This window comes from Humulus lupulus, chromosome 3 (assembly GCF_963169125.1).
Source record: "Humulus lupulus chromosome 3, drHumLupu1.1, whole genome shotgun sequence".
Taxonomy (NCBI): Eukaryota; Viridiplantae; Streptophyta; class Magnoliopsida; order Rosales; family Cannabaceae; genus Humulus; species Humulus lupulus.
The window spans coordinates 192,084,965-192,103,786 of NC_084795.1; the positions used below are offsets into that span (position 1 = coordinate 192,084,965).

The following is an 18,822-nucleotide window of genomic DNA, read 5'->3' on the forward strand; positions in this document are numbered from 1 at the left end:
GAAAGTCGGCAAGTTGAGTAGGTCAATCTATGGACTTAAACAAGCTTCGCGCTCTTGGAACATAAGGTTTAATTGAAACATTAAGACCCTGTGGTTTTGAGCAAAATGTAGTTGAGCCTTGTGTTTGACCAAATTTGGGAAAAAGACATTATGGTGTTCTTAATCATTTATGTTGATGATATCTTACTCATTGGAAACAGTGTCAAGAAATCAACAAACATAAAGAACTGGGCAGAAATAAAATTCTAGATTTCGTTGTAGCAAGTCGTGTTCTTGGTATCCAGATCATCAGGGTTAGAAAGATCTGAATTCTGGATCTAACTCAAGAGGCCTACTTAGGTGAGGTGCTTGGGCGTTACTCTGTAACAAATTCCGAGAAATGATGTTTAGCGTCTTGACATGGAATTTATTTTTCTAAGTAGCAGTCTCCACAGACTCCTCAGAAAGAACAGATGAAATAAAATATTCCTTATGCGTTAGGTGAGATGAATTTGACAAGTATTTAATTAATTATAATTATTAAATAATTAAATTAAAATGGGAAACTAAAACCTAGTTTATGTCCTAGCTAATTGCATATATATACTAGTTTTATATAATGCATTAGGTGAGATGAATTTGACAAGGTAAAAGTTTACTATTACTATTCTATACCTAGTCGTCCACTCTATCTTAGTTTTCTCTCTAAGAGTTATCTTCTCATGTGTTGAGACTTGCCCATAAAAATACTAGATTGTTTTAAAGAAAGACTTGGAAGACTGTAGTCTTGTTTCATAGCGATTTGGATTCCTTGCAATGCCTAGCATTCAACGAGAATATTAGGTTAGAGAATCAAAAGGTTGTAGTCCTTATTCCGTTACGTTATCTCGTAAGTACTCTAATGATTTTATTGTTATATATTTACGAATATATGTATGAAAATCACTTATATGCATGTATTTATATTTTCTATTGTATGTTATTTTGAGCAATAAAGAACATGTATATAGACTTATATAAATGAGATCTAATATGTGGGGTTGGAGATATTCCTGAAAAATTCTCCTATTGAAGCAAAAGCAAAATCGGGGTGGCAAGAGTTTGCAAGCAGGAACACTGGGATGGGGCCATTATTTTCAGTGATTGTCAAGTGTTATACAGAGTAATGGCTAATCTATATTGTCCTGATTGGACTCTTTTTACTGTTTTTGATTCTATCTTTTGAGATATGATACACTAGGTGTGGGTTTCAATGGATACCTCGCTTAGCTAATGAAGCTGCACATGCTTTAGCTAACTGGGGTTTCTCTATTTCACTTTCTTGTAAACTTTCTTTTTGGGAGATAGCCCCCTCTGTGGCTATCAATTTGTTCTTTTTGCTAATAATTTTTTCTTAATTGACGAAAAAAAATTCACGTGATAAATGGAGACTAATTAAGAAGATTATCAACAACATGGAAATTATTACCACAAGGGAGCTGCCGGCGGCTAGATTTACATGTTGTTAGTCTCCATTTTGTAATGAAGGAAATTATTGAATGAATCATTTCATGAGTACTCTTGTTTGAAAATATTGACACGCAATCAAGTAGAATATTATATTCAAATTTTGGTCTTTTACACGTGCTATCCCTTATAAACAAATCAATGAATCAATAAAAAGAATAAATAATGGAAAATAATGATTTAAAATTATAGTTTAAGAAAGAATGTGATGTAGACGGTATGGGTGGGAATCCTACCACATGTTGATAAGTGCAGATGGAAAAAGGCAGGGAAAACAAATGGTGTGCCGGTAGTTTCTAAGTTGTCCTGTTTTGTCATTTACGCTAATAACATATTATAGTATATTTACCTGAAATGGGGTGTGAATTAGGTGTATACTTTTCTCTTAATATGCCACCATGACATGTATGTGTATCTATCTATATTTATATTATCACACCATAAGAATTGAATAGTCTAAGGTGTTATTTATTTTGACTCGTTACAAATTCAAGAAAAGGGAATGCCATTTAATACAAATTGACTTATTTTTAAATTATTTTAACAAGTAATAAGAGATATATAAAAACAAAACTAGGCTTTTGGTTTATATATATATATATATATATTTATATACTCGTATATAAACAATTAAAACGTGTATCCAATCAATAAAAAATTAAAAATATACTCGTAATAATGATGAAATCAAAATAACAAAGATGTTCAACTACGTAACAGGCAAGTTTTTTATTTGGGTTTGTATTTTTTTCACAATATATTTTGTTGCATTATTTATTTGAATTATGTGTTTTAATAAATTATTTTTAAAAAAAAATTATTTTGTAAAATAATTTAAATAGAGATCTAAACTGAATTTTGATAAAAAAAAATTGAATATAACAACACAGTTGTTAGACATAATAGTTATGCTTTTATCCTAAGTTGTTAATTTTGTTAATTATTTATGATTATTATTCTAAATTTTTTATTAAAATCAGATTTATGATTTTATTTGAATTATTTCACAAAATATAAAATACAAAAATAATTTATTAAAACAGAATATCTAAATTGATAACAAGATAAAATACATGCTCAAAAAATATAATCCGTCTTTATATAAGGAAGAGGATGATCAAGTACTGGTGTGATTATAACCACGTATCTTGACCATATCATAGATATATAGTTGGGTTCGTAAAGCTAATACATTCTATAAATAATATATATAATGAAGAATATATAAATAACAAGAGAACTAAAAAGAATTCACCCTATCAATAATAATAATAAGTCCACTAATTATTAATGATTAGTATGTAACACAAGTTTTCAATTAGTTAATTTATTTTTCTTTATTTAAGGCCAAATTAATTCACAAATAGATGTCTTATATATATATATATATATATATATGTATATATATATATGTGTGGAAGGGGATGATCAAGTGACGTGCATGCATATATAACCTCTTTTCTTGACCCTATCATACATATAGTTGCGTTGGTAAAGCTAATTCATTATAATTATAGAAATGCTAATTAGCACCACTAGGCCCATATCACATAAGTGACATATTGTTATTAATATAATTTAATGAAATAAAAACACTCTTTAAATAATATATATATACTAATAGTATAAATAGGAGTTCCATGAAGCCTAGCTATGAAATAACATAGAGCAATATAGCACTCTCTCATTCTGTAATTATGAGTTCATTTATGCTTCATTTCGTCCATCGAGACTTTCATGGAGTCGTTTCCCGGATGTCGTTCATTGATACTCTTCTTTTCCTTGTAAATAATATACCTCTCTCCTCACATCTCATTTACATTTACATACAATAAATCAATTTTAATTAGGCACTAGCTAGCTAACATGATAATCTTTTCATGTCTAATATATTTATATATATAATCAGGTGATGCACAGCATAGATAAGTTGGGAATATGGCACCGGTTACCAGTCATTTTAGGGCTATTCTACTTGGCCATTCGACGGCACCTTCACCAAGTATACAACTTGTTCAACGTGGGAGAAACAGGAGTTGGCGCACAATTTGACCCTGTCGATTATCCTTATAGGACAGCCGATGGTGAGTATAACGATCCCTTCAATGAAGATACCGGTAGTCAAGGAAGTATCTTCGGCAGAAATATTCTGCCTGTTCCTCAGAAACATAAGGTAAATTAATATACATGTATATATATATATATATATTAAAACATTAATTTCTCTATTTCTGATCATGATGAGACAGTACCAGCCTGTACATTCTTAAATATTAAGTAATATCAATGATATAATTAAGCTGTTAATAATTAGTTAATTGATCAAATGTCATTTACGTTAACTTGTTCTTTTAGTAATAAAGAAAAAACAATAATATACCTGTCATCATCACATTTTGAAATTACTCACGCATCTAAGAATTGTTAACTATATATGACAGACAATGATTTTCAGACACCTGCTTTGACATATATATATTTTTTTTTTGCATAAGTACCTGCTTTGACTTTTTTTTCATACATAATTTATGAGTATGAATAATGTTATATATATTCTATATAATAAGTGTTGCATAACCAAATTTTTTAGTTTTAACTGTTTTTTTATTGTTAAATTTAATAGAATATTTTTATATTTAAGGTAGTTTGTAAACACATAAATATAAATATAAATAAAAAAAATATTTAAAAAAAAAATGATATTTTTAATATATTTTATAATAATAATTATTTAAAAATAATAAATAATTAAACAAATTAAAATATGATATTTTTTTAGATATTTTAAATGATAATTATTTTAAAATAATAAATAATTAAACAAATTAAAATATGATATTTTTAGATATTTTACAATAATAATTATTTAAAAATAATAAAATAATATGTTTTATAGCTTAAATAAAATTTAATTAAACTTAAACTCACTTTTTATAATAATATCATATTAAATATATAATATAATCTATTGTGAATTAGTAACAAATTATTATTTTTTTAAATAAACTAACAAGAAACTTAAATTTAAAATCCACGTATAATATTTAATATTATCACTTCCAAATTAAAAAACTAGAACAAACATAAACTTAAAAAAATTATTTAATTAAAATAGAATATTTATTTCAAAATTTATATGACATTAATATAAATTTAATAAAAATAATTAATAACTTGTATAAATAAAGTTAAGCAACCATGCATATTGCAAGTTACTTATATCTAGTGTGTATATAAATATATATATATATGAGAATTTTCTAGTAAGGGGCTTCACTTTAAGTCTTACTGGGGGGCTCTCAGTGTTCTTGACATGTGAACATTTTTTAGCGCGATTTTTTTTTATGATCGTGTATATTTTAGCTATTTAGAGCATCTGCAAATTTTTAGAAATTCTGAATAGTTTACAGTACCGAAAACTAAGTTCAAACGTATTGTTGCATGCGTGACTAATTTTTTTTATGCGCGTGGAAAACAACATGTTTGAACCTAGCTTTTGGTACTGTAAACTATTCAGAATTTTCTGAAAATTTACAGGATGCTCTAAATAGGTACAATATACACCGTCATAAAAAAATCGTCCAAAAAACTGTTCACGAGTCGAGAATACTGAGAGCCTGTAACGACCCGAATTTTCAAGACTCGATAATGCGGAAATATAAATGTTTTCATTTAACAAAATGTCTCAAAAACCCGTATAAAAAAAAACTTTTTAAAAAGTCGTATGGCCATACTTAACATTTAGTTACAAACATGTTTTATAAAGATTAGAGTGAGCCTAGTTTAGGAAAATTACACAACATTTCCAAAAATAAAAAGGCTTCCCAAAAGGTCGGTCCACATGTACATTTGCAAGGAAGACTCCAGCGCTCACTTCTCTGCCTTGCCCTTGTTCTTACCTACAACATGAAACAACTAGGTAAGCGAAAACGCTTAGTAAGATCAACTTCCAAACAAAGCAGATAGAGAAATAGGGATCCGGACCCATCCAGACCCTACACAATCAATTTCAAGAACGCTAAAGCGTCCTGGCAAACTTATGGTCATGCCTGATAACCAAGGATAAATTAATTCACATCTAGATAAAAATCCTGCACTCAGAAAATCCCAGAACAAGCAGATATATTATATCGCAACTAATTCTTACCAACAATTATATCCCTGCACTCAGAAAATCCCAGAGCAAGCAGATATATTATATCACAACTATATCTTATCAACAATTATATCCCTACACTCAGAAAATCCCAGAGCAAGCAGATATATTATACCACCATATAATTCGAGACCAACGCTCGACAATTTCCAACAATTCAGGCGTAACACGCCCTCCAACATAATTGCTAATCTGTAAAAGAGAACCGAGTCTCCACACTAAGATCTAGCCAATAAATATCCTCAACAATGGTAACTATCGTGTTACCTAGGGCATTGCGACTTATCCAAAAGTGTAATCCAATTTACACGGTTTTACGGAGACTTCTATGTTAATCAGTGGTGCTGGTGAGCAGCTGCCCCTAGGGTGTTCAACCTCACTCAATCTTGGCAACCCCTAGTATCTCTAGGCACTCTCACGGAATGGCCAATATTCACGGCTGCTATCCGGGAATAACTTATCAGAGCACTTGCTCGGATTCTAACCGTCCAATGATTAAGTAAGCATGAGGGCCCCTAGGTCCCATTTATCTTAGCGCCCGTAGGTTTAACCAGCTTATCCTCATCTCATGGCCACTCGTCGCGGTAATGAACCGGACATAAATAAAATCAAGCAGTGTGACGGGGATCAACCGTCTATGATATGACGGACTTCTACCGTTCATATTTTCTAAATCAGCACTCACTAGACTAACGTCTCTAAGCAACTTTCTATGACAGCCTATATATATGCATGTATCCCTATACTAACATACAAGACAATAATCATTTCATGTTGCAGCCATACAATATAAGTTGACTTACTTGGAGTCCTTAGCGCTCAGCAAGTTTTCACCCTCCAACGTTCAGTCCAATTATGCTTAGCCAATACTGTAGTTATCCATACAGTATACTCGGATTAATTATGGCACTCATAATTCATTATTATTATTTTGGGCAGTTTGGTCATTTTAATAAAAGTCATTTGTAAGGATTTATAATCCTTATTTGGTTTTAAACCTATTAAGGAAAGTCATACAAAATATTCGAGACTAAACCCTAAGTCTCGGGGAGACCTATCCTAAGGTCTCGATACCTAGGCTCGGGTATCACAATGGTATTTCCCCACAACCCGCTAAAAATCTTATTCTTTCAAGGTATCGCTATTAACCCGCACTTTCGACTAGTCGGTTAAAATATGTAAGATTTTAGCCGGCATTATATCCAGAAAATACAAATAAATTCCTTAATTATTTTTAAAGAAAATAAACCCTTTAAATTTTCCTTTTATTTTTCTTAAGGTTTTAATATCTAAAAACCGTTTTAAGAAAATTGCCTAATTTGTCTTAATTAGGAAAACCGTTATAAATTTCTTATCTTGACTAATTAATTTTCCAAAAGCAATTAATCAATTTTACTTACTAGAAAAATAATTCATTTAATTATTTTATCAAAATATAGGGTTTTAAACCCTCTTTTAATTTATTAACTATTAATAAATTAAATCTCTTATTTTTAAAAAGAATAAAATCTCTTTAATAAAAATAATTCATTTAAACTCAAAGGGGTAATTTTAGTGAAAAATATGATTTCAAGACTTACCAATTTATATCTTGAAATAAGCAAAATTTTACTTTTTACCTTATGTTCCAAAATCTCATTTTTTTACACTAAGTGTGAAAAGCCTATTTTCACATTTTTAACTACATACTTCGTTAGTTCATAACTTGAAGTTTACTTACCCAATTGTTACCAAAATTTCCCAATTCCATTTTTGTTATGCCATTTAGGTCTTTGTAAAATATTAGGTCAAAATGAGCATTTTTGATTGGTGAAATCATTTTCCAACAATGAGGTAAAAATGACCTTATTTTCAAGTCCTTATTTTTTTCCGAACTTTGACAGTTAATAACTTTCAAACCGTTTAATATTTTCTTACCAAATTTTACAGTGGAATAATAGGTTATGCCAGCAATATGTCCACAAAATTTTAGAAAAAAACTGGGTTCATTTGCCCTATACAGTGGCTGTCCAAACTTGGTTCCGAAAATAAGAATACGAAAAAACAGTTTTTTACCTAATCTTTGAAATAGCATAACTTACTCATTTCTAAACATTTTTTAGTGTTTCAAAAGCTCAATTTTATGTACTCAATCTCAACAACATCACAGTACAATTTAATTTTACAAAAACAATATACAGTGGCTGCTTGACCCCTTGGAAGTCACAGCTCAAACACATGTTTTGTTTTAGGATATCCTACAAAACCCTTGGGGGTTTTGGTTCCCATTTTCAAAAATCAATATACATGCATCATAAAAATTATTAAACAACTACCATAACCTTATTACATCATCAACAAGAAACTCTAAGCATTAGATACACAAAATAATGCTTAAAACTAAAAACCCTACAACAAAATCATCAAAAGTAAACTTTTTACCTCTTTGGTGTGTTCTTGCTTAAGGTTTGGACCTTCCTATAAGCTTTGACTCCTTCAAAACCTTTCAAAAACCCTAACAAACTTCCCCCAACAACATAGTCAATTAGCTATTTGAAACTCTATGCTTAAAACTTTACAAAAGCCTAGATTAGTGAAAGTTTACCTTAGGGAAAATACTTCCTAGACCAAGACTTAGCCTCAAAGTTTCCTTGGTGTTCTTGGGCTTGAAAAATGGAGAGAACACTTTGAGAGGTCTTCAAAAAGATGATAGTGAATGAGAGATGGAGAGTGATCGGTTCTTAGTGTGGGAATTGCTCACAATACTCTTCAAAATATCACAAGGTACTTGAGTGCTTTTCTACCCACTTGCCCACTTGACCTCTTAATTAAATGGCATTTAAATTTTATAAAATTTGGGTTCACACCACTCTAAAACACCACATGGCCGGCCACTCTTTGTTACATATATGATCATTTCATTTTTTTTTATAAAGGTTATTAATGTTTCATAAGAAGAAAAGTCCAAATTGGCTTTTGACACCTTTTTCACTCTTATTAAGTTTTAATCACCAAACTTAACATTAATTAATTAAATTAAATGTCTCTCACATTTAATTTAATTAATCACATAATAAATTTTAACCTAAGGTCCATTCATGGAATAAAATTCCCCATTTCGGTAAAATTAGACATTTAACACAAAATGCCCTAAAATTTCCATTTTCTTTTAGGTTTATTATTTTTGACTAAACTTTAACTTTTATGAATGTATTTTATGCCCAAAATATAATTGCCATAATTTTTCGTTTTATTTTCCGAGATTTTTACCCGATCAGGGTTTTTGTGTCGGTCCAGGACCGAAAGTCTTATCTTGACTTTTAAAATCACAAAATTCATATTTTGGCTAGCAATAACTCATGGAATACTTACAAACAAAATATAATATTATTTAAAATAATATTCTTAACCCGGGGGAAAAATCCCGACCCGAGTCGTTTAAAGGTACCCGAAAACGTAGGACGTTACAGAGCCCCACTAGTAGGTCTTAAAGTGAAACCGGTTTAGAAAAATTATCCTATATATTCATCATGGATGCATGTTAATAAAAAAACAAAATTGTTATAGTATATTAATTTATACGTACTATATACCAATTTTTTTTATTACAACTTCGTTATTTGTGTTTTTTTTATTATTGTTTTTCTATTGTAATATGACGTTTTTGTAACTTTATTCAATGGACTGCGTCAACTGAAATAATCTATTTATGAAGTAATAGGGCGGGTCATTAAAAATATAGAACAGACTTTTTTCTCCAATGAATTAGAGGAATTGTAGACTTTACTTTCTCAATTGTTTTTTTTGTTTGTCAAAACTACTCATGAACTGTAGTAATTATAGATTTTTGTCCATTGTCCAAAATAGTAATAGTTTGATGACCTAGTACTTAAAAATGTATTTTTTATTAGTTAATTAATTTTTAATAAGAAAAAAAATTAAAAATCATTTTTAAAAAAATAATAAATTAATAATAACTTATTTTTAAATTTATTAAATTATATAAAATTCAATAAACATAACTTTTTTATATCCAAATATAATTTAGAAAAAAAAACCAAAATTTATATTTCTAAACTAAATCAAAATCTTTAAAGTAAATTAAATTTAAAACTCAACCAAATCTATATTTCAAATGTAGAAAAATAAACACATTTAGAAAATATTATGTAAAAAATTTAATATTTTAATTTAGTTTAGTTCAAGTATAATTTAGTTTAGAAATATTGAGTTTAGTTTTTTTAAAATTATATTTGGATTACAAATGATTTGTATTTGTTGATTTTTTATTCATTTGACTTTATATAATTTATTAATTTTTTAAAAAAGTGGTTATTAATTTTTTCTAATTTAAAATTATTTAATTAATAAAAAATATTTTTTTTAACTGCCACATTATCAAATCGTTACTATTTTGGACGAAAGGGTCAAATCTCTACAAGTATTATAGTTCGGGGGAAGCATTTTATCCAAATATATAGATGATTTATACATTTTTAGACCATGTGTTCCATCTCATTCCCTGTTAGGACCCTGTGTTTTAACAAATTATTTTTTGGACCATATCTTTTGTAAAATGGTTCAAATAGACCCCTAAACCCAATTTTGATGAATAAAAAATTGAATATAACAACACAGTTGTTAGGCAGAATGGTTATGTTTTTGTTTTAAGTTGTTAGTTTGGTAATTTATTTGTGATTTTAGTTCAAAAAACATTGCTCAAAATCGAGTATATGGATCTATTTGAAATATTTTAGAAAACACAGAGTCGAAAAAGTAATTTATCAAAACACAGGGTCCAAATAAGTAATGAGACATAACACATGGTCCAAAATATTATAATCAATTTATATATATGTATATATATATATTATTCACATTTGTTTAGTCTTATTTTGGAAAATATATTAATTTATATATATTATATTTTTTAATTATCATATAAATTTTAAATAAATAAATAATGACATAAATATATTTTTAATAAATAAATATATATATGAGATAACTGTTAAAATTATAAACCACCCTACTTACTTCAATTCAAGATAGAAAATATTTGGTAATGTTATCTTATGTAGAAAATTAAATTGAATTTAAATATTATAACATATTATTATTATAATAATATTTAATACATGATTAGAAATTTAGTATTTATATTAATATAAATTTAAATATTATAAAATAATATTATAATAATAATATTTAATATATAATCTTAATTTTTATTAAAAAAATTATTATTTATGTTTAATTTTTATCACATTATATATATTATAAAAAAATTATATATTTTAGTTTAATTTTTTATTTAACATGTTTATGTCATTTTTTTATATATAATATTATTTATTTATTTAAAATTTATATTACAACTATACAAATTTAATAAATATAATTAATAGATTTTATAAATAAAACTAAGGTAATGCACTTTATTTGTATGTAGTATATGTATATATAAATATGTACTAGAGACAAGTTTAATATAAGATTTTTAATTTTTAATTTTTTCTGTAAGTATTTGTATAAATAGTTAAGCATAATTTAATTATTATAATTAAGATTATTCACGTAATTAATGCTGAATAATGATGATTCATAGCTACTGAGGCCAGACCCAATGATAGTTGCCACAAAGTTAATGGCAAGGAGAAATTATAAAGACACAGGAAAGCAGTTCAACATGATAGCGGCTTCTTGGATTCAGTTCATGATTCATGATTGGGTTAATCATCTGGAGCACACCGGCCAGGTTTATTAATTAATTCATTATTTTATCCACAAAATTATATATATTATCTATTGGCACGGCACGACCCCCATTGCACAGGCACGCAAGCATAAGATCAAAGTATAAATATCGAGCACTGAGCTTGTTTGGTCCTTGGGTTGGGACTATTACATAGAATGGAACTGGGTAATTGTGTGTGGGTGAAATTTTAATTTTTGGAGGACTCTCAAGTGCGATCCACCAAAATAAACGCACTATACCCCCGTTTTTTTTTCCTACTATTGATAGAAAATTAAACGTACAAACAAACGTTAAAATTTTCATCAATTTCCTCCTAATTAACACAAAAAAATATAAATCTAATTAATTAACCATTACCATTAATGGAATAATTAGGTGGAGCTGTTTGCACCAACAGAAGTGGCAGGGGAATGCCCGCTCAAATCTTTCAAGTTCTTCAAGACAAAGGAAATTTCTATCAGTAATGGTTCTAGTGGAATTAACAGTGGTTCACTGAACACTCGGACACCATGGTGGTAAGTATATTACTAGTTTAGTTAATCCAACATTAACAATTTCAATTTGTTGCCTAATTATAATGCACTCGGCAGCTACCAAAAAACTTTATTAGAAAATGTCCATCTCTTAATTTAACATCATGCACCTCTCCGTATACCTGTCGTGTTTCTATTCAGATTGAGTTTTGGGCTAGTAGATATATGATATTTTATTTTTATGTATATGTATGTATACAAAAAAGGGATGGAAGTGTTATGTATGGAAGTAGCAAAGAAAAGTTGCAACAAGTAAGGACTTTCAAAGATGGGAAACTTAAGATTTCAGAGGATGGCCTTCTTCTCCATGACCAAGATGGTATTCCTATCTCAGGAGATGTAACAAACATCTGGTGTGGACTCTCAACTTTGCAGGCTCTCTTTGTTAAAGAGCATAATGCAGTATGTGATGCTCTCAAGGTATACATAATCCGCGATAAATTAATTTGATAGTCAATGGACTAGCCTTAGGGCAGATTAATTTCATATCATGCATGTCTGCATTTAATTACATAAAACATAAACATAATCAACATAATAATATGACAACATTCCAAAAATTTATATAATGTGCATTAAATATGAAGCATAAACATAAATATTTATAAAATTTATACTCGTTTTGAAAGATTTTTTCACTAAAACAATGTACTTTTCTAGTAGTTCAAGTACATTATAGTTCTAATCATAAAACACAAACATATATATTCTATATAAAAAATGTATATTTAATGGTTTTTCTTAGTTTTAACGATTTTTGTTTTGTTAACTTTAAAAGTATGTACAATATTTAATTGATTGAACTTCTATAAATATATATTCAGAAAAGTTTTCAATGGTTAGATTACCATGGTGGTTACATTTTTAGTGATATTTTATAGAAGATTTTAATAAATCATTAATGTATAAATTTCTATTTTTAAATTTTAATTTTAGAATTAAAAATAAATTTCTAAATATAATATTAAATTAGTTATTTATTTATAATCATTATGTACCATTATAACATCAAAAAGACACAATTAATTTATTGATGTATTTATAAGTAAAATCTCTAACTTTATTTTATTCTTAACACTTTAGTTTTAATTTAAATATTAAACAATTTTTTAAATTATGTTCGTGTATATGCTCTATAATTTTATTTTTATTAAGAATTAAAAAATCTCTTATGGTTTGTAGCAATTTTTTGATATATTATTTCACAAAACAAATGTATTAGTCTCTATTAATCGTTAATTGTGCTATATTCAATTATTGTCTAACAATTTAATCCATTTGATCAATTTTTATATAATAACTTGCCATACCATCACCAACTATCAAATCTATATACAAAGATACTATTTTACTTTAAAAAAAATTAGTTGTGCATAGATTATTAATTATTGTATTTCTAATATTAAAATTTAAATAAATAATATAACATGTAAATAATTTGTTAAGGATTTATATTTTAAAATTGTTATGTTAAAAAACTGAAGTGTAAAAAAAGTAAAAATAATTATGAATGGTAATTGAAAAAACAAACTAATTAATACTTCAGTTAGAAACATTTAATTTTAGAAATAATTTAATGATTATAATAAAATTTATTTTTTCATATATAAGAAAAAATTTAATTAACTTTCTTTTTAAGGAAATAATCTATTTTTAAGAAGTACTATGTCTTTTCTAATTAATCACAATCATTCAATAATGATCCGATGAATAAAAAAATATATAACCATCAATGAGTATAAATTGATGTAACTATTAAGTACTAACTCATATATATTCATATTAAATAATAATAAAATTATAGAGATATTATATATATATAAGTGTCATGTGTATACAAATAAAATCACAAATATAACTACATAAGAAAAGAAATTAGAATAACATATATCATCTATCAAGAATAAACAAACTTTTTCTCTAATCATTAATGTGTAAATTCAATAATATTACGAATATTATGTACCTTAAATATTATAGTTTGTGATCTAAATAACGATTATTATATTATTAAATATGGTAGTTTGTGATATAAAATGTTATCATATATTATTATGTACTAGATACAAACCACGTGCAATGTACGCTTGCTTAGTTTTATTTATAAAATCTATTAATTATATTTATAAAATTTGTATTATTGTCATATAAATTTCAAATAAATAAATAATATTATATATAAAAAATGACATAAATATATTAAATGAAAAATTAAACCAAAACATTATTTATGATTATAAATATATAATATGATAACATTTCTAAACTAATAATTTATTTAATAAAAATTAACATTATGTATTATATATTATTATTATAATAATATTTTATAATATTTAAATTTATATTAATATAAGTATTAAATATTAGTCATGTATTAAATATTATTATAATAATAATATTTTATAATATTTAAATTCATATTTTATATTAATATAATTATTAAATATTTAGTCTAGTATCATATATTATTATAATAATAATATTTTATAACATTTGAATTTAAATTTATATAAAATTAATTATTATTATATATTTAGTCTTATATTAAATATTAATATAATAAAGATATTTTATAATATTTGAATTTATATTAATATAATTTATAAAAATATAATTTTATTTAGTCTTAAAAGTATATTCCATTAAAGTTAACAAAACACACTATTAAAACAAAAAAAAATTGTTATCTATATAATTTTTATATCAAAGAGATTTTATATAAAAAAATAGTCAGAAATAATATTTTGATTTAATTTTTCATTTACTATGTTTATATCAATCCTTTAGCTATAACATTATTTAGTTTATTTAAAATTTATATAATAATCATAAAAATATAATAAAATAATTAATAAATTTTTTAAATAAAACTAATCAAACAGCTTTAGCTTTAGTACGGGTGTATATATAGATGAGAAAAGATAATTTGATTTCTTTAGTTTTTCTTCGATAATAATTACATACGACTAGAATTGTCGCAAAATTAACTATATGCTTGCTTCTGTACTACTCTGAATCGAGAAGTAAAATTACAGAGGTTGTTGATTATTATTTCAGTACTTAATTTTCATGTAATACATTTCAAATAAAAAAAATCTTGTAATTAATTAATTTTACTTTTGAGTTTGGCGTTAAATGATTCTTCTTATCATTATTAATTGCAGAAGGAATATCCACATTTAAGTGAGGAGGAGTTATACAGGCACGCAAGGCTGGTTACTTCAGCCGTGATTGCAAAAATTCATACCATAGATTGGACAGTGGAGCTCCTCAAAACTCACACATTACTTGCAGGAATGCGTATTAACTGGTAATATATTAAATTAAGAAACCAAATACAGTATTTTTTCTTTTGGGAGAAACCAAATATATGTTTAAGTAATTAATTAATTGAAATGAGTTGCTGAACAGGTATGGAATGCTGGGAAAGAAATTCAAAGACACATTTGGGCACGTTGGAGGAGCAGTCTTGAGTGGCTTGGTGGGCCTCAAAATGCCCAATAATCATGATGTGCCCTATTCATTGACCGAAGAGTTTGTCAGTGTTTATAGGATGCACGCTCTTCTTCCTGATCACCTTTACTTAAGAGACATCAATGCCAAACCAGGCCCCAATAAATCTCCACCATTGATTAAAGAGTGTGTAGTTATTTCAACCTCACATAAAAAAACCCTATAATTAAACTCTATTGTTTAAAATGTGTGTTGAAATAATAAATATGGTTTTGTTGGCAGGATTCCAATGGAAAAATTAATTGGTAAAGAAGGAGAACTGGCGTTGACACAAATAGGGTTCACAAGACAACTTGTTTCAATGGGACACCAAGCCTGTGGGTCCTTGGAGCTTTGGAACTATCCCTTGTGGTTCAGAGACATCATACCTCAGGATTTATATGGCAGAGATAGGCCTGATCACGTGGATCTACCAAGTCTTGAAAGTATATTTTATTTTATGTTATGTTATATTAACTTATTTATTTTCTAGAGGGCAAAATTATTGACTTTTGATATAACATAATTATATATTGAATGTGATCATATTCATGTATATAAATGCAGTTTATAGGGACAGGGAAAGGAGTGTAGCAAGGTACAATGAGTTTAGGAGAAGGTTGATGTTGATACCTATTTCAAAATGGAATGATCTGACGGATGAGGAAGAAGCCATCAAGACGCTTCAAGAAGTGTACGGTGATGATGTGGAGGAGCTTGATCTTCAAGTGGGTCTTCTGGCAGAGAAGAAGATCAAAGGATTTGCTATTAGTGAGACTGCTTTTGTTATATTCTTGCTAATGGCTTCAAGGTAATTCAATACATCTTTTATTACATCTCATATTGATATAACAATTAATATATCACAAGTAATTTTTGGATACATGCAGGAGGCTAGAAGCAGATAGATTTTTCACAAGTAATTTCAACAATGAGACATACACCAAAAAAGGGCTGGAATGGGTCAACAAAACTGAGAATTTGAAAGATGTGCTTGATCGTCATTACCCTGAAATGGCAGCTAAGTGGATGAACTCTAGTAGTGCCTTCTCAGTTTGGGATTCACCTCCTACTGCTCATAATCCCATCCCACTCTATCTCCGCTTCCCAGCTTGAACCACAATCAATCATACTACCATTTCTATGTAATTTATTTTTCTGAACCAATTGAAATATTCTTATGAAAAATTATGTGTAATATGTCAAAGCTTTCCCGTCTAAAGAAAAAAAAAATTGTATCAAACACATTCATATATATATTATATTTGTTTTACTAACATTCATATGTGTATGGGCTTGGGTTTGGATTCAGTCTCACCCTATGCTGGATTATGATTTTCCATTTTTGATTGGGATTTTTTCATAAATATGGCTTTTTAGCCATTAATACGTAAAAATATGGTAATTAAAATTTTTTTGGTTTGTATGGACAAATTTAATTAAAAAAATCAAATTATGAGAAAAAAAAATATGGCATAATAATGATTTTTTAACAAAAATATAAGAAAAAAATCTCATAAAAAGGGAATACAGGTTTTAAAAAGCAATAAAATAATACTTGTAAAAAAAAAAATCATATTTTTGAAAACTTTACTGAAAAACCCATATAAAATGTAATTTTCACTTTTTTATTTGAAACTTAACTTTTTAAAATTGATGCCAAATGTGGTAATTGTTAATCAAATTCCAAATCCCATTTGTTAGTTTTTCATCATAGCAATTAATATTTAATATTTCAAATTGTGGTTTGGTTTGGTTTGAAGTTATAATTGCAGATAACTAGGTGTAACTTGGGATAAAGTTAACAATTAAATTTATTTGAGGCAAAAGTTGAGTTGTAAAACCAAATAAGATATTAAAGAGTAAATTAATTATCTCAAAATAAATATTTAATATCATAATGTGATTTGTTCTTAATCTCACTTTTCTCAATCCCTTCTCCTCATGGGAGGGGATCTCTTTTATAGGTTCTACATACATGCTCACCATATTATACCAACTATTTGTTTTTAAAAATAAAATACAAATCAACGAAAATATTTTATAATGCGATGATGTCTAACAAAAACGGGACATGTTATTAAAAAGCTAGTCATAACATCTTGGGCGCGCTATTCCATATGCCCGATTACTCTACGACACCTCTTCTTATATTTGCATCTCCTTAAGTCTTCATTTGCCTTTTTTTTAAGGAAAAGACTTGGCCTCGTTAAAACCTCAAGAGCAAAACCATTTTGGGAAAAAGCGCAAGAGGAAAAAGAGTATCGAGGGGATATCATTGATAATAGCCATTGACATGAATACAATAATCAGTGTAATAAGGGTGCCCTGGATGCCATAACATATGCTCCTCCTTAGACAGAGCTAACTTAGCTAAAGAATGAGTCACACTGTTTGAAACACAACGGCAATATTTGAATGAAACAACGATAAAGTCATTACAAATGACAATGATATCCCTAAAAATAGAACCAGGATAAGAATGGTCTAGCGTATTGTTATTGATAGCTTGCACCACTGAAAGGCAGTCAGATTCAAGGACAATGCTTAAATAAGCCAAATCTTTGCAGGTCTGAAGGCTCTTCAGAATGCCCATGGCCTCAGCGATAACAGGAGAAAATGTAGCACATAGAGGCCAAACTGCTGAAGCAAGAGAATTGTTTTGGTGATCCCTGATAATCACGCCAAGGCCCACCTTTTTGGTTTGAGCAGAAATACCTGCATCTGAATTGAACTTCACAAGATGCGTGGGGGGGCCTCCCTAGTAGTAGGACCACAATTTTGATAACCTTTGTCATTGATAGAGTTGTTTCCACAATTGTAGCGTCCCAAATTTTCTAATAAGGCTTAGGGCATTGATTAGTGTGTTTGGAGGGCAATAAGTGATTTTATTGTATTAATGTGTGAATTTGATAAGTATGTGATTAGAAATGCATGTTTAGGTGAATTAAATATGCATGTGGGCCCCATTTGGTTATTAGGGGCATGTTTGTAAATTTAGCCCGTTGAGGGCATAAATGCAATATTGTGATTGACACCGCGTGTTAGTGGTAATATATTTGTGATGCACGCTTCGAGACAGTCCTAAGGAGCCTTTTAGTTTGAAAGTCACAACGGGGTCGGATACCCGGCTTGGGAGGAGCCTAGGGGTATTTTGGGTATATAATATGTGTTTGGAATTATTGAGTAATGGGTAGTAATTTAGTAATGATTGAGATATGTCGAGATTAAACGGGGATTTATAGGAAAACTCGGGGACTTAATGGGATTTGGTAAATGACTAAATTTCCCTTGGGTTACTTAAGGGTTAAGGATAATTTTAAGGGGTAGTTTGGTCATTTAGCAGGGGTAATATTCAGCTTAGAGAAGCCTTAGGAAATCATTGGAACAAAGTAGAAGAACCTCTCCCTATCACT

At 27.9% G+C, this 18,822-nt stretch overlaps 1 protein-coding gene and 1 long non-coding RNA gene across 2 annotated transcripts; one reads left to right on the plus strand and one right to left on the minus strand.

Moving 5' to 3' along the window:
- Window positions 1-3,038: 3,038 nt before the first annotated feature.
- LOC133823336 (alpha-dioxygenase PIOX) lies at window positions 3,039-16,685 on the plus strand. The gene is made up of 10 exons (XM_062256009.1): window positions 3,039-3,269; window positions 3,395-3,658; window positions 11,229-11,378; window positions 11,754-11,893; window positions 12,118-12,331; window positions 15,079-15,224; window positions 15,326-15,553; window positions 15,650-15,852; window positions 15,974-16,217; window positions 16,297-16,685. Exons 1-10 carry the CDS (start codon window positions 3,183-3,185, stop codon window positions 16,520-16,522), a joined length of 1,902 nt encoding a protein of 633 aa, XP_062111993.1. The 5' UTR covers window positions 3,039-3,182; the 3' UTR covers window positions 16,523-16,685.
- On the minus strand, window positions 5,135-8,504 carry LOC133823337 (uncharacterized). The gene is made up of 3 exons (XR_009888256.1): window positions 8,226-8,504; window positions 8,063-8,143; window positions 5,135-5,384 (listed from the first exon to the last, which is right to left on the minus strand). It is a non-coding gene; the product is annotated as an uncharacterized LOC133823337 (long non-coding RNA).
- Window positions 16,686-18,822: the final 2,137 nt, after the last annotated feature.

What these genes read in the sequence shown, in the direction of transcription:
- LOC133823336 (XM_062256009.1), top strand. Translation starts at nt 3,183, where the DNA reads ATGAGTTCATTTATGCTTCATTTCGTCCATCGAGACTTTCATGGAGTC. An exon ending in CTGTTCCTCAGAAACATAAG is followed by an intron (nt 3,659 to 11,228) that starts GTAAATTAATAT and finishes GATGATTCATAG; the next exon opens with CTACTGAGGCCAGACCCAAT. An exon ending in AACACTCGGACACCATGGTG is followed by an intron (nt 11,894 to 12,117) that starts GTAAGTATATTA and finishes TATACAAAAAAG; the next exon opens with GGATGGAAGTGTTATGTATG.